Here is an 18,742-nt window from a genome sequence, read left to right as displayed (position 1 = left end):
TTTTAACAGCTACTTTTTGGTCATTTCCAAGTATCTAATCTGTACTTGCACTCTGTGTATTCTCTTTGCTCAGCTTGCAACTTTGGTTCTCATTCCACCTCCCTAATGGAAATCCACCATCTGCACCTGTTTTTTGTTTGTTTTTTGGGTAGGAGGTTGGATGCAAACAGACACTAAATCCTAATGGCTCTGAAAAGATAATGAGTGCATGTAAATATGTGAAGGAGTGCACTTAAAAGTATGAGTTCAGAGGTGATTGACTGTGCATGCAATTAACCAAAACCAGACAAAAGTAATAACGTTTTTGAGGCTCACTAGGCAGACAGAAAAATTTGCTTCAGCGATACATCTAGAGGGGAAGCTTCCCCACAACTACATGTGTGACAAAATGGTTGCTACCTCTGTGGTATGCCACTGTTTTTATATTGATGTAATGAGAATGTGAACAAAAGCTTGTAAGATTTGTGGGCTGTTACTTGAATGTGATATGCTAATTGCACACTTTCTGTTGCCAGAGGCCATGTTGATTTGACAATGCTTGGAGCTATGCAGGTGTCTAAGTATGGTGACCTGGCCAACTGGATGATTCCTGTAAGTAGGTGTTTGTACTACTGTCAGTGCACTATATTTAGGATAATATAAGTGTAGCTGAGGGTCAGGCAATGGAGAAAAGGGCTGAAGCAGAATGGGGGTTGTGAAGCTCAAAGCATTAAAATAGAGGTTATGTGCAGCTTTAAGGTTAACAGGTTTTCTTGCATACTGCTTGCACCAAGCAGTCAATTATCAGGAGTCAGTCCTCTAAAATTATGCTTGTGCTAAGTATTGTGAAAAGCTGCACATGATTTATGTAAGCCTTTTTCCTTCCTCTTGGATCTATGCCTTTCAGATGTCACATTTTTTTGCTGAGTACTGATGCTTTCTCTTGAGAGTGACAACTCTTGTATAGTTGTACTTGGAGCAAGCACTTGAAGGAAGGTGTAAAATAGCAAAAAAGTCTGCATTATTTTTCTCAGTATTCTTGTCAAAGGATCACAGCGTTGCCATTTTGAATGCATCTAGAAGGAAGCAGTACTATTGTATTTATCCGAGTAGTCCTACAGGTTTCAACCATAGAAATACAAGCTAATCCCAGTATTATTTAAGCAGCTGATGACATTAAGCCATTCTTTGAACACAGTTTATGTTTTAACATTAAACAACATAGGTGTCTTTCATGTTGTTTACATGTGAAAATATCAAATGCTTTCAGTATGGTACTTTCTGATATAGTTTGTATCGGAGATGTCTAGAAACAACTTTTCTTTTTAGCCTGGTTTAAGGTAATGAGGCATAATTCTATCTGTCTGAGTGCTAAAGGTCTCAGGAAAGTCTTTGAAAATTGAAAGCTGAGTAGAGGAGGAAAAAAAAACCCAAATGAATGTCCTGTCTATTGGAGAAGTGTTAGTTGAGCCCAGCAGTCTGTGTGAGTTCTCCAACAGGCCTGTGTCCATACAAGTTGTGGAGTGATGGCTAGAGCATAAGGGGACAAAGACAAGGTCTGCACAGGCGGACATGGGAGGGTTGTCTGAAGAGCTTTTCCAGGTGTCTGTGTGAGTGATTGTAGCGGATGTGAAGGGGTTATGGCTAGGTTGGAATATGGCACATGGGAGATAAATCCGTAAGAAAAGAGTCTTCCTTAGATGTTCTTACAGCACAACCTGGTTTTATGGTCACACCACTGAGAACAGACAGACTAGTGCTGGCTAGATCTTTTCAGATCCCACTGATATGAGTGCTAGCTTTTTAAAGACTCTTTTCTACTTGCAGTGTCATCCAGTTAATATTGTGAAAAATGGGGTCTGAAAATTAATGCTGCTGTTAGTGCAACACTGTGGCATCCTGTGTGCGCTCTTCTATTGCTGTTTCGTGTCTTTTGATAGAACTATGTTTTAAACATAATCTGATGATCAGATATACTGTAGGAGTCCAAGTATGACATGCATTAAGGTAATACTGCGCTCTTCAAAATCAAGATTTCACCAGATATTTTCCTAGTATATTTAGTTGACTGTGCAGGGCTTGTTTGATTCCTGTTAGCATCAGTTTCCAAAGATATGTCACAATTGGAGACTATCAGAATTATTTTGTGGTATTTTCAACTTGCTAGTAACACCTGTGTTCAAGCAAAACATTTAACAGTCTAAACCACTTCTAAATACTCAACTTTAGCTTTTTCCTAGACTTAGACTGAACAAAAGCACAGCATTCACAGACACTGCAGGCACAAATAATACTTACAATACCACGTGATGCTTTCAGGGACTAAATAATATTCACTTTTCCAGTAGCTTTGTGCAGTTTTTACTTTCTGTCAGAATACTTTTTTGCCGTATAGAAGTTAAACTCATTTTTCTGATCATGATGTTGAAATTCTTTCACTGACAGTTTTTGTGACTTGTCTTTCAAGATCCCAACTATAAAAAGATGAAGCCAGCATTTTGCATTAATAAAACAGATTCATTTACAAACATATTTCTTGAAACATTGAAGCTTAGATTGTATTCTAAGTTTTTCTCAAAAGTGTGCAGACTTATATATTCCTTCATTCAGTGCTTTATGTTCTCTAGAAGATACTGATTTTTAGTTTTGCATCCATATGAAGGGTGTTATTTTCCATATCTGGAATTGCTTATTTTGCTTATGAAGATGCCTCTCCATTCCGTTCAGGCCCAGATTTATGAATAACAGGTATGTTTTCAAAATAGGAAAAGTATAAAATACAACTTTGTGTAGCTTTTATTAGTCTTTTTGTTACCTTTGAGGCATACCTTTTTACTAGCATATACCGCATGGATCCCTGTGACTTTTTGGTATCCTCATTTGCCACTCTTAATAACCTTTGGCTGTCTGCAAATTCCTTTTGCAGTGAGTTGGTATTACTTGTGAGTAAATATGTCTGATGACACTCCATAAATCCAGCCAGGAGCCTTTCCAATTAGCAATAATTTCCCTTTGGTTACTTTGTTTTGAGATCCGTTGGTCTTAATCTGCTTCACTGATGTGTTACTACCATTCTACAGTACAGATTTTTAAAATGGGATTAACCAGCACATAGGCATTCAGATCTTCCTGCTTTTCCTGTGAATAAGATGATAAGTTATTGTCAGTTAAGTTGAATAATGAGTGAGATGCATCCTTTTTTAGTCACAAGATTTGTGTGGGGTGATACAAAGATTGACTTTGCTGAAAGCTCATTGTGTAAGGAAACTTAAGCTGTGTTTCACTGTAACATTTTTCACTTAGCTTTGTGTTCAGGTTTGGTTTATTTCTTATACGCTGTAGCTTTTGTGTTCCTGGATTGATGGTATTCACCATTATTTCAGATGCCAGTAATACTTCTAAATTTTGTGTTTTGGATAAATACCATCATGAAGCTATCCTTTCTGTCCTGTGAGAGCTTGGTAACACTTAGCCGTAGTGTGTGCATGTGTGTATTTACTTGCATTTATTACTGGGAACTGAGCTAAGGAAGGCTCATTGCAATAATTACAGCCTTTTATTTGCTCTTATCTGCTAATTTCTAATGGAGAGGAAAATCCCGTGAGTAAAGGAAGAAGAGGGTGAGAATATTTCAAGCATGTGCAGTAAACAATGCTGTTTGCTTAGGCAGAAGTTACTTCCTAAACACTGGCATTTCTTGATAGTTTTATTCCATTAAGCACTACTACTTAATGGCTTTTTGTCTTTCTCCCTTTGGTATTTCTCCAACTAATGAGGGTTTCTGGGGAGGGAAAGGAGAAGGAGGTGGCAAATTTCTGAGGAGCCCCTCGGAACAGAGTGCAGCTAAGAGAAGGTGGCCAAGAGAGGTGGAAGAGAAACACAGAGGTGACACCCATGGAGTAGGGCAGACAAGCTAGAGCAGACGGGAGCCCATGACTGCTGGGACCTACTAGACGGAGCCAGATTTCACTTCATGAGTGAAGGACACAGTATCTGACCTATCTGTCAGAAGGTGCTGCTAGCAGGGCAGCTTCACTGCATCTACAGAGCAGCAGCACAGGCGTGCGCTGTCGCAGCGGTCCTGGCTCCTGTGGCAGTTTAAATTGTCTCACCTGGGATTTTAAAAGTTGTGGGATTGACTTCACATCTCCCTGCCCATACTTGCTTTGTTTGTAGTTCCTTTCTACTGGTGACTTTTTGAGACCCTAAGAATAGAAGCATTTTATGAAACAGTTTCTGCTGCTTTTTCAGTGGCTACACCTTACTACAAAGCACTGCTTTATTTTCTACAGCCTTCCTAACAGAAGGTATATGACTCTGGTTGCTGTTGTGACATGTATCAGAGGCTTAACAAAACACCAGAACTTCTGAAATGTTCCCCTGTGACACCGGGGCCTCTGCCTTCTTACTATGCATTTTTGAACATCCCTTAGCCATTAAACAATGCTAATAATATAACTCCTGTTATGGCTGACATGCTGTACTAGCAGAAAAACCATTGAACTAGTGTTGGAGGAGCCCTGCAGCTGAAAGTTGAATCTTGAAAGAGCAAAATGGATGAAATGTCTGTGACATCACATTTCACTATGCAGAAGCTTATTACAAGTGAAGAGTATAATTATGAAGCATATCATTAATGAAGGGGTAACATACTGAGGAGGACTACAAGGATGTCATGAGGTTAGGCAGGGAGAAAATCAGAAGGGCCAAAGCCCGACTAGAACTTAATCTGGTTACTGCAGTAAAAGACAATAAAAAATGTTTCTATAACTGTATTAGTAACAAAAGGATGGCTAAAGAGATTCTCCATCCTTTATTGGATGCAGGAGGAAACGCAGACACAAAGGCTGAGGAAAGGGCTGAGGTACTTAATGCCTTCTTTGCCTCAGTCTTTAATAGTAAGACCCGTTGTTCTTGGAGTGCTCAGCCCCCCTGAGCTGGAAGACACAGATGGGGAGCAGAATGAAGCCCCCATAATCCAAGAGGGAATGGTTAGCAAATTGGTACACCACTTAGACACACACAAGCCTATGGGGCCACATGGGATCCACCCAAGGGTACTGAGGGAGCTGGTGAAGTGCTCACCAAGCCACTTTCCATCCTTTATCAGCAGTCCTGGCTAACCAGGGAGGTCCCAGTTGACTGGAGGTTAGCAAATGTGACACCCATCTACAAGAAGGGTTGGAAGGAGGATCTGGGGAACTACAGGCCTGTCAGTCTGACCTCGGTGCTGGGGAAGGTTATGGAGCAGATCATCTCGAGTGCCATCACACGGCACGTACAGGACAGCCCAGCTAGCTGGGTTTATGAAAGGCAGGTCCTGCTTGACTAACCTGGTCTCCTTCTACAACAAGGTGACCCACTGAGTGGACGAGGGAAAGGCTGTGGATGTTGTCTACCAGGACTTTAGTAAAGCCTTTGACACGGTTTCCCACAGCATTCTCCTAGAGAAACTGGCTGCTCATGGCTTGGATGGGTGTACTCTTTGCTGGGTGAAAAACTGTCTGGATGGCCGGGCCCAAAGAGTTGTGGTGAACAGAGTTAAATCCAGTCGGCGGCTGGTCACAAGTGGTGTTCCCCAGGGCTCAGTATTGGGGCCAGTCTTGTTTAATATCTTTATCAATGATCTGGACGAGGGGATTGAGTGCACCCTCAGTAAGTTTGCAGATGACACCAAACTGGGTGGGAGTGTCTATCTGCCTGAGGGTAGAAAAGCTCTACAGAGAGATCTGGACAGGCTGGATTGAATGGCTGAGGCCCATGAGGTTCAACAAGGCCAAGTGCCGGGTCCTGCACTTTGGTCACAACAACCCCATGCAACACTACAGGCTTGGGGAAGAGTGGCTGGAAAGGTGCCTGGCTGAAAAGGACCTGGGGGTATTGGTCAACAGCCGGCTGAACATGAGCCAGCAGTGTGCCCAGGTGGCCAAGAAGGCCAACAGCATACTGGCTTGTATCAGAAATGGGGTGGCCAGCAGGAGCAGGGAGGTGATTGTCCCCCTGTACTTGGGACTGGTGAGGCTGCACCTGGAATACTGTGTCCAGTTTTGGGCCCCTTACTCCAAGAAGACATTGAGTTGCTGGAGCGTGTCCAGAGAAGGGCAACGAAGAGCGGCTGAGGGAACTGAGGTTGTTCATGCTGGAGGAAAGGAGGCTGAGGGGAGACCTTGTTGCTCTCTACAACTCCCTGAAAGGGGGTAGTAGTGAGGTGGATGTCAGTCTCTTCTCCCAAGTAGCAAGCGATAGGATGAGAGGAAATGGTCTCAAGTTGCGCCAGGGGAGGTTTAGATTGGATATTAGGAAAAATTTCTTCACGGCAAGGGTAGTCAAGCATTGGAACAGGCTTCCCAGGGAAGTGGTAGAGTCCCCATCCCTGTAGATATTTAAAAGATGTGTAGATGTCGTGCTTAGGGACATGGTTTAGTGGTGGGCTTGGCAGTGTTAGGTTAATGGTTGGACTTGATCTTAAATGTCTTTTCCAACCTGAATGTTTCTATGATTCTGTGTTTCTGGATGAACGCTGAGGTACTCAACATCTTTGCCTTAGACTTTAGTGGTATGGTCTCTATGGTTAGTGGTAGAATTTGGGGGAGGGTGAGTAGTACCCATTGTAGAAGAGGTCTATGGACTGATTAAGTAAACTGGACATGTGTAAGTCCATGAGGACAGAGGGGATACATCCAGATGTGCCAAGGAAGCTGGCAATTTCCTAAACCATCAGGCTCAAAATCTAGTGGCCAGCAGTTCAGTTAACAAGCAGCAGCCGAAGGGATGATACCAGGACTAATACTGTTTAACATCTTTATTCTCTACAAACAATATAAGCCAAATACAATTTTGAGCCAGAAAATTAACTCTAGCTTTGTATATTCTTCTGCTGGAGTACAAAATTCATGTTTTGATAGCTAAAGTAATGCAGTTAGGGGGCTGAGGAAGGGGGTGATGTAATTTGTGCAGGGTGATGGAGTTTGGATACATAAATCTGGATTGTTCCTGGAAAAAATAAACAATCATTGAAATTTGGAAGCAGCAGCCTTAATTTTTTAATGCTCTGACTTGGAGTAGCCAAACCTAAAGGATTAAAGTGTTAATAATGAAATAAATTGGAATACAATGATACAAAAATTCTAAGCTTTATCAAAGATTATCTGAAAAGAAGACATTTAGTAATAAATCTTTTGATTTACCATCTGTAGAGGTCACTATAACCTAAGGTGTAAGGAATATAATTTCATACATTATTGGTAGTTTTTCTGCAGAGCTTCAAAGTACATCTTTTGCACAGTTTTGGACACTTTGACCATGAGGTGAACTGCATGTTCATTGGTAGAGATGTTTTAAAGTGAAAGTAAACTGGCAGAGGCCAGCTGAGTATGTGACTGTGGGAGCGTTTTTTGGTTTTGTTTTTAATTATTATTTGTAGTTCCAAGCCTGAGAGCAGAGGGCTCCACAGCAAGAGCTTTTCTGATGGGAGATTATAATTTTTAATGATGAGAGAAGGGACACCTGCATGCCTGAGAGTGCTGGAGGTCTTCTTCAAGGAGCCTTGTTGCAGGCTATTTGCCACATTGCTTGAATACAAACACACTGTCTAGTAACTCTCTTCTAGTATTTTTGTTGCACTGAGTGCATCAAACTGTCAGTGTTTTGTTTCAAGTTGTACAGCATTGCAAGAAATTTTGAGAAACATGTTTTAACTCTTTTAACATATTTAATATTTTAACATATTTAATGGTTGGACTGGATGATCTTAAAGGTCTTTTCCAACCTAAATGATTCTATGATTCTAACTATTAACTGTAAAATGAATTAAGCACTACAAATTAGCTAAACTCTTTATGTATAGAAAATATGCAGGTTAATTACGTTCAATGACTGGGTTTCTCTTAGTAGTAATGTGAAGTTGTCTAGTGTCTAGGACATGACTGAGTAGGGCTTACACAGCAGTAGTTGAACAAAGGAGAAGGACAGGACCTAGCAGTTACCTAGAGTCTCCTTGAAAATCTACATTTCAATGGGATATTACTTTGATATGAAGAGATACTAATTTTTTGCAGACGTGTCTTGGAATGAAGCCTGCAGTAGTATATCAGTTTACTGCTTCTCTCCCACCAAAAACATGCTTGGAAGCCCTGCAGAGCCCTTGCAGCACATAATTACCACCATTGGAAGAGTCCTGGAGCCTCAAAGGAGAACGGGAGAGTATTGTGTTAGCTCTACTTCTTCCACCTTTTTGAGGGCTTTTTCTATCAATTTTGTTTGTGTTTATTTCTCTTCAGGCTGCATGGAAGCAATATAGGAGCTCACTGTTGGTATTTTATTCATGTTCTCTTAAATTTTCAGTGTGGGAAGTGGCAGCTATTGATTAGGCATCTGTATAACAAGAGCAGCTAAGAAATTCTGCCTGTCTCAAAAATACAAGCTTACGTCAAAAGATTCCTGACCTGTGGGTTAGTGGTAACAATTGTGACTACGGTATGGAACCATCACTTTCAAGTGAGACTAGTATTATGGCAGTAATATTTAATTACTGCATGCTATGCTGTGTGTTTTGGAAACAGTATGCAAAGGTAAATGGAAGATTTAACTGTACCTTTGCACTGAAGTAACATTCATCACTGTAAAGCAAATCCATTTCAATGGAGACTGTTTTGAGTTGCTCCTGAGATGCAGTTTCTCAGGTATTTGTTTGAATTTCACTCAGTCGTTTGAATCTGTTACCAATGGGAGAATAAAGGAATAAAATTTGACCAACGTTCTTTGCAGATATTTTATGCTGCCTTAATTTTCTGGTTATGGAAAGTAAAAGTATAAATATAGTTACCTCACATATTTGTGTATGCTACACTTTAGGGAAGCATTATTAATAAATTTTGCCAAGAAGTATCAGTCACTCAAGAACTTATGTTCCATTCTTTAAAAAATTATACTTACTTTTTAATTTTGCTTTTCATTATGTGTGTGGTTAGCATTCTTGAAAATTGGGTCATTTTCTATATGGCTAAGCCATACAATGAAATCTTTATTTTGGACATCCTTTAAAAAATATCTTCACCCTGTTGTGCATGAAGTGTGGTCCACTTTGTTGCATTCAGCCAGTATTAACTCTTTGTTGTGTTGTTGCATTATCAACTGTACTGATTCAAAAATCCCAGTAGTGATTTCCCAGTGTTTATTGGTAATGTTTGTTCAGTCATACTCTGAGAGTAAAATCTAATCCAGCTGTCATAGTTCACAGTATAATTAAAATAATTCTGTAATTGTACCATATAAGGACATAAAATCAGTGGAAAACAGGACAAGGAAGTATATTTCAGAACACTTACTCTTCAGCTTTATCCATCTTTTTTGATACAGTCTTCATCCAGTCTTTTTCACTGAAGAAATGGAAAGTGAAATCTGGCGGAGTTGTGGCTTTAATTTTAGAATCAACTATAAATGTACCTTTCTCTTAAACACTGGACAGGACTGTTAGCAATGGGCAAAGGACGTCATCAACATTTTTATGTAGTTAGAGTAGATTTATGTATATGTATTTTTTTAATGTTATGTTCTGATTGGTGTCTTTTTTGTACAAAGCTAAGGTCTGTGCTAATACACACCTGCCCAAACAAACAAAAAAACCCCAAACCAACGACATCTAACCCCACAACAATTGACAGTATTTTTGTTAAATAGTTACATAAGGCTCTGATGACCTTCTTGTGCCGTGCATGTCATTTGAAGCTGGGACATCTGTGAAGACAGACAGTACCTATACGGAGAGGGAGACCTATGTGACTTATGTATGTTAGCGGTACATACATACCACTGCAGAGAGGGGCAGAGCAGAAAACTTTGAAGGGGTCCTAAGTTCATCCATTTGACTGCAGCATTAGCACCATTGACGGTGGTGATGAAATATCTTGTATCCACTGCATTACCTTCATTTCTGCTTTTCTCTGTGGAGTTCATACTCTTCCAGTTGCTCTGAATTTTAGTAGCTGTCCCTGGCATGATGTAATTCTTTCCTTTAATAATGAAGCTGAGATTGGTGATGGATTCTTTATCTGCCACCTAGCCTGCGTCTGTGGCTGTCACAGCCCATACTGACATTCTTGAAATCTACTCTCTCATCCTAGATAGCTTGTTCAAGGTCTTCCAGGGGGATGCCTGAAAATTCAGACTGAATGGGAAGCCTGCATGAGGACTGTAGTTTAAACAAGAAGCATTCATTATCTTCTGTAAGAGTTTTTTGAAACAGCAGTTTTACTAACTTTGAGTATAGTGTGAGGCTTATGTATTCTTTCTTTCATTTAATGGAAGGAAAGAGAAATTTCAGACTAAATGCTTTTTTCTTTTTTTAATACAGTATTGGGGCAGTTGGCAACATGGGCAAGGACTCTTAACAGAAGTAGCTCAGTTCCTGTTCAAATGAGTATACATTTTCACCTTGGTTGTCCTTTGATAGTGAATTTTAAATGGAATTATTCAAGCTTTTATTTCCATCTGTGTTCTAATCCTTCAAGCTGCATTTACCACTGATAAGTTTTCACTGCTTCTTGAACACGTCATTAGCATCTGCTTTACTGTACTGTTGATGTGATATGTGTTTGTCTCAAAAGATTATGTTCTTTTAACATAACCAGATCAGTTCAGATGCATTTTATGCTATGATGTTGGGAGTAGCTATGAAATTCAGCTATGGAAGAAAAGTCCTTCCCCCTGGGAATACAGAGGAAATGTGTAAGACACCAGCATGGATTCAAGACCTTAATAGTGTTTGAAGTCTCCTGAGTTTTCCTCTTTTCTCTCAGACACCTCTTTTTAGTCTGTTTGGATTTTCTTATAAATTGCTTCCTGCTTGCTATAGCTTCTTTCTAGCTTGTGATACCATTGTAGAAAAACTTCACATTCTCTTGAAAGACATCTTGACTGTCTTCCCACCTTGGAGTACTCACAAGCTTCTGTTGGAGTGCCACATATCATCTTGGGTGCCACAAGTGACCAAACCAAAAGGAAGGTTTCTGTTTAGGAGTTACTATTAGGCTAAATTACTTTCTCAGGCTCTTTGATGTGCTATTTTGACCAGTCAGCGTTCAGATATGAAGATGTCAGATGAAAAAATATGTACCCTTCTCTGATATTTTCTTAAAGATGCCCCATCATCACCATTACAAGTAATTTATTTTGCAGTAAGTGGTCATTATAAGAATTTCCACTAATTTTATGTGGTTTTATGACTGTGAAGGACTAGAAGAGCTGAATATCTTAATATAAAAAAAAAAAATTACAAAATCTATCACGTCTATGAATTTCCACCTCTTGCATTGCAAGATTATTTGGACTGAGACTTAGCAAGAACTGCTGATGAAGGACAATGGGAAAAGCAGAATTCCTCCTTGCAAATGGACCTTTTATGATAACTGAGAAGCTAAAAGGTAACTGTCAGCCTGTCTCTGTCCTCTGCTTAACCCTCTGTATAAATATTGCCAACATTGGACATCCCAGGAAGCACAAAAAAGCCTTTCTTCTCACTTCAAGCTCTTGCTGATGAAGTGGGCTTTGTAATAGTGCTTCAAATTACCAGTGCTCCACCACTGAACTAAGTCTTTCCTTCTGGTTTCTTAAGCTGGCAGCACCAGTGTAATTGGGAACTAACAAAAACTGTCTTAAATAAATAAATGGGGGGCCGGGGGCATGCAAACCCTGGACCTTACCAACATGGTAAGAAGGAGCAGGAAACCTGCAAATGTACTTTAGCAGTTGCTTATTTGAAATGCCTCTTCTTTATGAATTGTTTAAAACACTTGAGCTTTGTACAGGTTATTACATTACTCTTAAATGCCTTATCAAGTAACCAAGAGTAAACAGTTTTACTGTCTGCAATTTGCCCAATCAAAAATAAATAAAAATTAACATTTTATTCAAGTGAAGTGTATAGTTCTCACTTCAGCTAGTATCCAGCACTATACACCCAATTTAGGTTTTTTCAGAGATTTCACAGCAGAGGTGGCTGTTGCAAGTGGTCTTCAGGAGCAGAAATCTTTATTTTTATGACAGACTGCATATTACATGCAAAGTATTCAAATAAAAGTCTGACTTACATCAGATGCAATTAAATATGCTATTAAAATTTAAAAGAAGCAGAAATTGCTTGTTGCTTTTAAATGTGCAGTGTTTATAAATATCAGAACTGTTTTGGTTTGCATGCTTATCCTAGGGAAAAAGGAACAAAATGTCTTTTGGGAATCACCTTTTAGTCTTGAGCATTTTAATTCAAATTTAGGGTACAGCTGTCTCCTATGCCAGTATGGTGTGGGGGAAAGTGTAAATTGTGGGAGTTCGGTCGATGCACTGGGAGCAATGTAAGGCTCTTATGCTTTTGATATTCCTCAAAATAAAAGCATATAATTACTTGGCTAGTTGGAGTTAATGCGTAATGGATTTGCTTTACCAGGCACCCTGCAGGGATGAGTATGTTTGTCTAAAGAGGAGGAGCAGATGTAGCAATTTAAAGGTCCCTAAGTCCTTCTCTTCAGCTTGCATTTTCCTGCTTCTGCATACACAAAGGGATGAAGTCTCTTCTCTCAGTCCTATATGACAGCTTCTCCAGCAGTATATTTGTCATTGTCCTTCATTGGCACTTACTCTTCAGATACTTTGTAGTTGCTGTAGGTCTTTACCAGTCAAAAGAACTAAAGGGCCTGGAAAATGAACTAACGGCATTGTCAGGACCGGTGTATTGATAGCATAATCCTCAATGCAAATGTATTCTGAGTTAGTGGGGAGATAATTCATCGTCTTCAGCTACTCTGCATTATCTTGTTAGTGAGCCTGTGGCAGGCACGTGAGAGGTCACTGCAGTCTGTGAAAGAGCTCTGTATTTCCAGGTAGGGTGGAGAATGATCTGAGCAGTGCCAGGAAGTTAAGGACAGAGATAAATCCTCTCATCCCTTTCAGGTTTGTATTTGCAAAGAAATATTTAGTAGTAATGTTAATTAATCTGACCTGAGAAATTCCAAAGGGGTTGTTTATAGATACAGGAAGATGTGATTTATTCTTCACTGTGCAAACAGTAAGAAAATATGACTATTCTTTTGGGGGCATGTGTGTCTATTTCCTTCATTATGATCAAGAGACCAATAAGTTGCTGGCCTGGCAGCTTAGACAAGTCTTCTCCATATGCTTTATATCATGGACCATAGGTACTGAAACTAGTAAGGTACTGAATTGCATAACTAATAAAAGGAAGCATAAGAGAAAAGCTTTATCTTAGGAAGTTTTCCAGTCGTTTAACCATATACTTTTAGGTTTTACATATAAAACAGTGTACATTGTATTACTGTCCATAATTTATTTTAATTACAGATAATAACCAGTCAAAAAAGAGCAAATACAAAATACTTGAGACAGAAATTTATTTATTTTAATTAGTAAAATTCCTTGCCTCATGTTTCCTAATAAGCTCCCCTGTCATGCAGGTAGGTGCCTTGACGTCCCACTCCCCTTTCTGCCCTCCTCAGCAAATCTGGAGTGGGATATGAGGTTGTTGCCTTGTTTATTTTTTGGGGTCTAGTGCTTGTTGTCCAAAAATGACTGCTCTGCTTACACTGATAAAACTTTACGGTCATTTCCCGTCAGAAGTGTGCCAAGTCTGGACCTCTTACCTTCCAAGATCAGAGGCGTTCAGCTTAAGGTGGTGGAAGCAGGCATGGGTTGAATGCTGTAGCATTACAGAAAGTAAAAATAGAGGTAGCTGAACACGAAGCCATAATACAGCTGCTGTGATGACAGGTGCAATTCTGACACTCTTTAAGAGACAAATGAGTCACACAGGCAGGAAGCTTTGCTTGGTTTAAGCGACAAACAGAAGTGAATACTGATCCACACTGATTTAGTTGCCCGTGTTCTGAAATGACGTCCACAGACACCTGGAATAGAACAAAAAGATTGGTGTGTGCTGATACAGTGATAGGAGCCAGGGCTTTCTAAACTGGCAGGTGGAGAATGCTCAGATGTTCTTGTTGCTACATTTCATAAGCAAAGATTTCTTTTGAGGAAGTAATGACATTTCTATCAACAGGAGAGTGAACACTTTGCTCTTCTAATGTCAGAGCCATTGGAACTAAATTCATCGCTCCTCAGTGTCAGGGCTTCCATTAAGCCAATGGTACTACTAAGATTTAAGTTACACCCCAGGGCACCAGCCACAGCAGTGGATCCTTATTCTACTTCTCCTTCTCCCATGTACATCATATAGAGCCTAGAATGAGACAGCTGTTTTCACTCTGGTGAAGCTCTGTTAGTGTTTGAATAGAGTGGTGATGAAATAAGTGGGCTTTCTGTGCAGGAAGAGGTGAATGTCTTGTGCTGTCATTGCAGCCCATATAGCAATGTAGTCTATCTTTTTTTTTTTTTTTTTTCTTTTTTAAATAGTAAAAATGTTACATTTCCATTAAAAATTTAATTTTAGGGTAAGATGGTGAAAGGAATGGGGGGTGCCATGGACCTGGTATCCAGTGCGCAGACCAAAGTGGTTGTCACCATGGAGCACTCGGCCAAGGTAAGGCTCTGCCGCTTCTTTCTAAATAAGTGTTTTGTGCTCTACCAAAAAAAGAAGAAAAACCTTAGAGGAGAAGAAGAAGAGACTCCTTGCATTCATTCTGCTGCTCTGTGAGGATTTGACAGTTCTGCTGTTAGTTATTATGGAGGTGCAACAGGGGGCTATGTTAGCATGGTTCCTTTCCTCTTCTAAGTAAGTGAATCATTCACCGTGGAAAAAAATGAAATATTAACTTGATGTTTAAAAGCTGCACACATTTTTTTAGTTACTTCATGCAAATTTAATGAGAGTGGCAATTGCCAGAGCTACAGTAGATGCTACCCCAGAGGTTTTACTCTTTGTCTCAGAATAATTTGAAAAATGAGATTCCCCATAGTTAAATACTTGTTATGATAGAAAGATATTTACCTTTGAAGTTGCCAGTCAAATTGGTACTGACAGCTTAATAGAATAGATCTTTTTGGCATGATGAGATGCAGGCTGCCTTACATCATTTTGTGACAGAGGTTAATCTAGACACTTCTTTGTGGGGGGAGTTTTATAGATATAAACAGTCTCCTACAGAAGGTCACAGGAAACTTGTCATTTGAAACTTCTAAAATGGGACTGCCCAAACTATGAGAAAAATGTACTGAAGGACAAAAATCTGTGTTTCAGGGAACTATGCTGAAAGTTTGAAAAGGAACTTTCTGTTTAATTTCTGTGTTTCTGTTATTCCAAATTTGTCGTATGTCTGCAGTAAGAATTAGTTGTGTATTGTTCAAGATAATAACCCTGTCAGAATGCATAAGGGTAAGCATAGGGAATTTTCATGGTAAACTGTAGTAAATATGTAAATATGAAAGCTAAATATATTAACAATTGTGTGGTTTTTAAATGTGATTTCAAGAATGAATTTCACTTAAAAAATTGTTGAAAAATATAGTAGTTTCACAGTTTATACTAAGCTGTGATCTTAAGGGGCACATTTTCAGTAACAGGGCTGAGTCTGACCCAATAGTTTTTGCATGCATATGTGTAAATAAGTAAATGGAAGTACAAAGCAAATTCATCTATATGACTTGCATCCCTATCACAGCCTCCCAAAAACTGGATATGTAATTATCCGTTTGCTCAGACACATACTTCAGGTATTAATGTGATCTGAATAAATATTTATGCTAAATATCTAGTTACAGTGGAATTTGATTGAGGCTCAGAGTCCACACACAGTGTAATTATTCATGCCAGTTTTTCTCTTAAAAGTACTATTACCAAAATCTTTTTTCAGTACAGTGTTTGGAAGTTATTTGCATGTTGTTTTTCTGTCAGTAGGAGTACTGAAACCTGAAAAAAATGCAAACACAGATAGGTTCACTGTTACCAAAAGTCCAGGTGTAGACTGATTTATTTTGGCATATGTAACTTGGCTCTTAGGTACATGGGATGCCTAGTGTGCACTTCTATAGAGCCAGTTACAGGCTTTCATAAATTATTTATTCTGCTTTTGTGAGAAGGCACTGCAAAAATAAACTATGTGCGTGATTTTTCATTTTATTCTTATTTTAAAATGGAGGGTATTCTTGGCACTCTTTCCTCTTACCTAGTCTCTTTTTGGGGTCTTCATACTGCTTTTTCTTGTTTGCTCAAAAGTGAAGATGATGTAATACGGAAATCTAATGTTTGGAAATAAAAAGCTGCTGTTACAGTTTTCAGGTGCTCCTCTTTTTTTTTTTTTTTTTTAATACACAGGCAAGTATAGCACCTGTGAGACCAGTTCTGAAAGTCAGAAGCCTTTTATTGGGGTGACTGCTTCTTACAGAGCCAATTTTATATTCATGGCTTTTTAATTCTTTACACCAAAGATTTTCTCAGGAGCTTACTGCATCTCTATCTACGTGTCAGAGGAGCAATCTTTTGTCCTGCTCAAAGCCCAGCATGCTGCTGCGTGAAAGAAATGTCTACATGTACTGTGACAGTCTGTCATGTCTGCTGGCTTTTTAGTATAGGGTCATCTTTGACATCTTACTCTCCAAATAAATAATCAAAAATCTATCATTAGACACCAAAGTCTCCTGCAAATCAGCAGCAGTCAAGATTTGATGGATGGAAATACAGTAGAAGGCTGTGGGATATAGCCAGTACCTTCAATGGACATGTTCAAGAGTTGCTGAAATAGGTAGTTCTTGCAGTCAGTTTTGTCTGATTTGTGATCTTGTGAAGGATCTTTTAATCCTTCTAAAGTTTTTTTCTATAATAGAAATGGCTTGTTAAACATTAAAATAAGTTTTCTCAGAGTTTAAAAGTGCATTCTCCTTTCAGTATGCATGTTGTAGTTTTTAAACATAGCAATAGGCTGGGTCCTTGCAGTGCAGGCAAAATGTAAGTTACACTTAATTATAAGGGTGAAGCTAGCATCTGTCTTAACACTCAAATAAATACCCAAAGAATGTTCCTCTTTTTAAACTCTGATATGTAGTATGTTACAAATAAAACTAAATACGGTCTGCCCCACATTGTTTACATTTTTAATTACTTAAATTTTTACATGTAATGAAAACCAAAAGGTACAGAAGAAAGATGACAGAACATGAAATGAGTTTTGTAGAAGTCTCTTCAGCTTAAGAAAATGCTGTTGAGGAAGGATAATGTAGAAAGACACAAAATAATAAGGGCATGGAGAAGATGGATGCAGAATGGCTGGTCACTGCTTTATAAAAGAAGTAGGGGTAGCCAACTGAAATTAGCAACGAGCATGTTTAAAACAAGAAGAAACATTTTTCACAGCCAGCTAATGAAGTTGTGGATGATTGGCAGGATGATGCAGGAGCTCAAAGAACTAAGTCTATATGAAAGGCACTAAACTGTTTTATGAGGTTAAGTTAATCAGTGATAATTAAATAGCATTGCCCAGAAGCAGTCCTTAGCTCAGGAAATCTATACCTCACAGCATGTCAGGACCAGGAGGGCATATCTGTGGAAAGGTGGCTCAATTTTTGCTCCATATGCTTAGGCCACTGTGAGACACTTGGCAAATGGACCTTAAGTCTAATTCGTTACGGTATTTCTTAATGTGTTTTTTGCTAAATTACTGTTTTTGTTTGTAACCATGAAGAAAAATAATAGAACGTAAGTTGTTACTTAATTTCTAAACAGTCACTGTGCATCTGTGCCTAATCTGCTAAATACTGCCTAAGGGAAATAAAAGTCAAGTTGTTACCCCCATACCATCATTGTCATGTTTTGCAAAACATAGTAGGGTAATGGCTAGTAATTGTTCCATGTTGTGAAATGAGTTGTCTACACCATTCAGAAAAATAGAATGGAAACTAGAGCACCTGATTTGGACGTGACTGAAACATGGAGCACTCAATTGAGAACTCCTTTCTATCATTGTGAATAGTTTTGATTTTAATGTGTTGTGGAAGATTAAGGACATTTTTGTTCTTCAACAACAGAGTTTTTTACTTAAAGCATACTGAAACACCTTAGGGTTTTACGTATCTACACAACAGTCTTCTCCTTTATCTGAACAAATCCCATATAAATGCAGACAGTAAAAATTAATGCAGTTCCATTTGGATTCCTATTCTGATAGTGCCCCGATGGATGTCTTCCAAAAGTCACCTTTAATGCTAACTGGTGATACAATAATCTTGAGCTCAAGTGTTAAGAAGCTGGAATGTATCAGTTCTCAGGGTCACAGGAGCCATTCAAGCTGTCACCTTTTCAAGTCCATGCATTTCAATCTCAGTTGGGCACCAAGAAGAGACACTTCATTTCATATGGCTGAGAAGTATACCTGATACGTTACTGAAGATATGTCCTGGCTTCTGCTGGGATGGAGTTAGTTTTCTTCCTAGTAGCTGACGTAGTGCTGTGTTTTGGATTTTGTATGAGAATAATGTTGATAACACACTGATGTTTTAGTTGTTGCTAAGTAGCACTGACACTAGTCAAGAACTTTTTCAGCTTCCCATGCTCTGCCAGGTGCACAAGAGAATGGGAGGGGGTACAGCCGAGATAGTTGACCCAAACTGACCCAAGGGCTATTCCATACCATATGACGTCATGCTCAGTATATAAACTGGGGGCAGTTGACCGGGGGGCAGCAATCGCTGCTCGGGAACTGGCTGGGTATTGGTCTGCGGGTGGTTGCATCACTTGGTTTTTTTTCCCCTCAGTTTTGTTCCTCTTCTTGTTGTTTTCCTTTTCAACGTTTTTGGTTGGTTTTTTTTT

General features: G+C 39.2%; 1 protein-coding gene across 1 annotated transcript in view; it reads left to right on the top strand.

Annotated features, from left to right (window-relative positions):
- Positions 1–18,742, top strand: part of OXCT1 (3-oxoacid CoA-transferase 1) — an 84,390-nt gene that overhangs the window by 53,872 nt on the left and 11,776 nt on the right. Inside the window, exons 13-14 of the mRNA XM_075726055.1 lie at positions 516–591; positions 14,435–14,524. Of these exons, the coding sequence (XP_075582170.1) occupies positions 516–591; positions 14,435–14,524 (166 nt within the window). The remainder of the gene's footprint in view (positions 1–515; positions 592–14,434; positions 14,525–18,742) is intronic.

Source organism: Pelecanus crispus, chromosome Z (assembly GCF_030463565.1).
Source record: "Pelecanus crispus isolate bPelCri1 chromosome Z, bPelCri1.pri, whole genome shotgun sequence".
NCBI classification, from domain to species: domain Eukaryota; kingdom Metazoa; phylum Chordata; class Aves; order Pelecaniformes; family Pelecanidae; genus Pelecanus; species Pelecanus crispus.
Note: the sequence above shows the minus strand (reverse complement) of the source record. Positions and strands in the feature narration are given on the sequence as shown.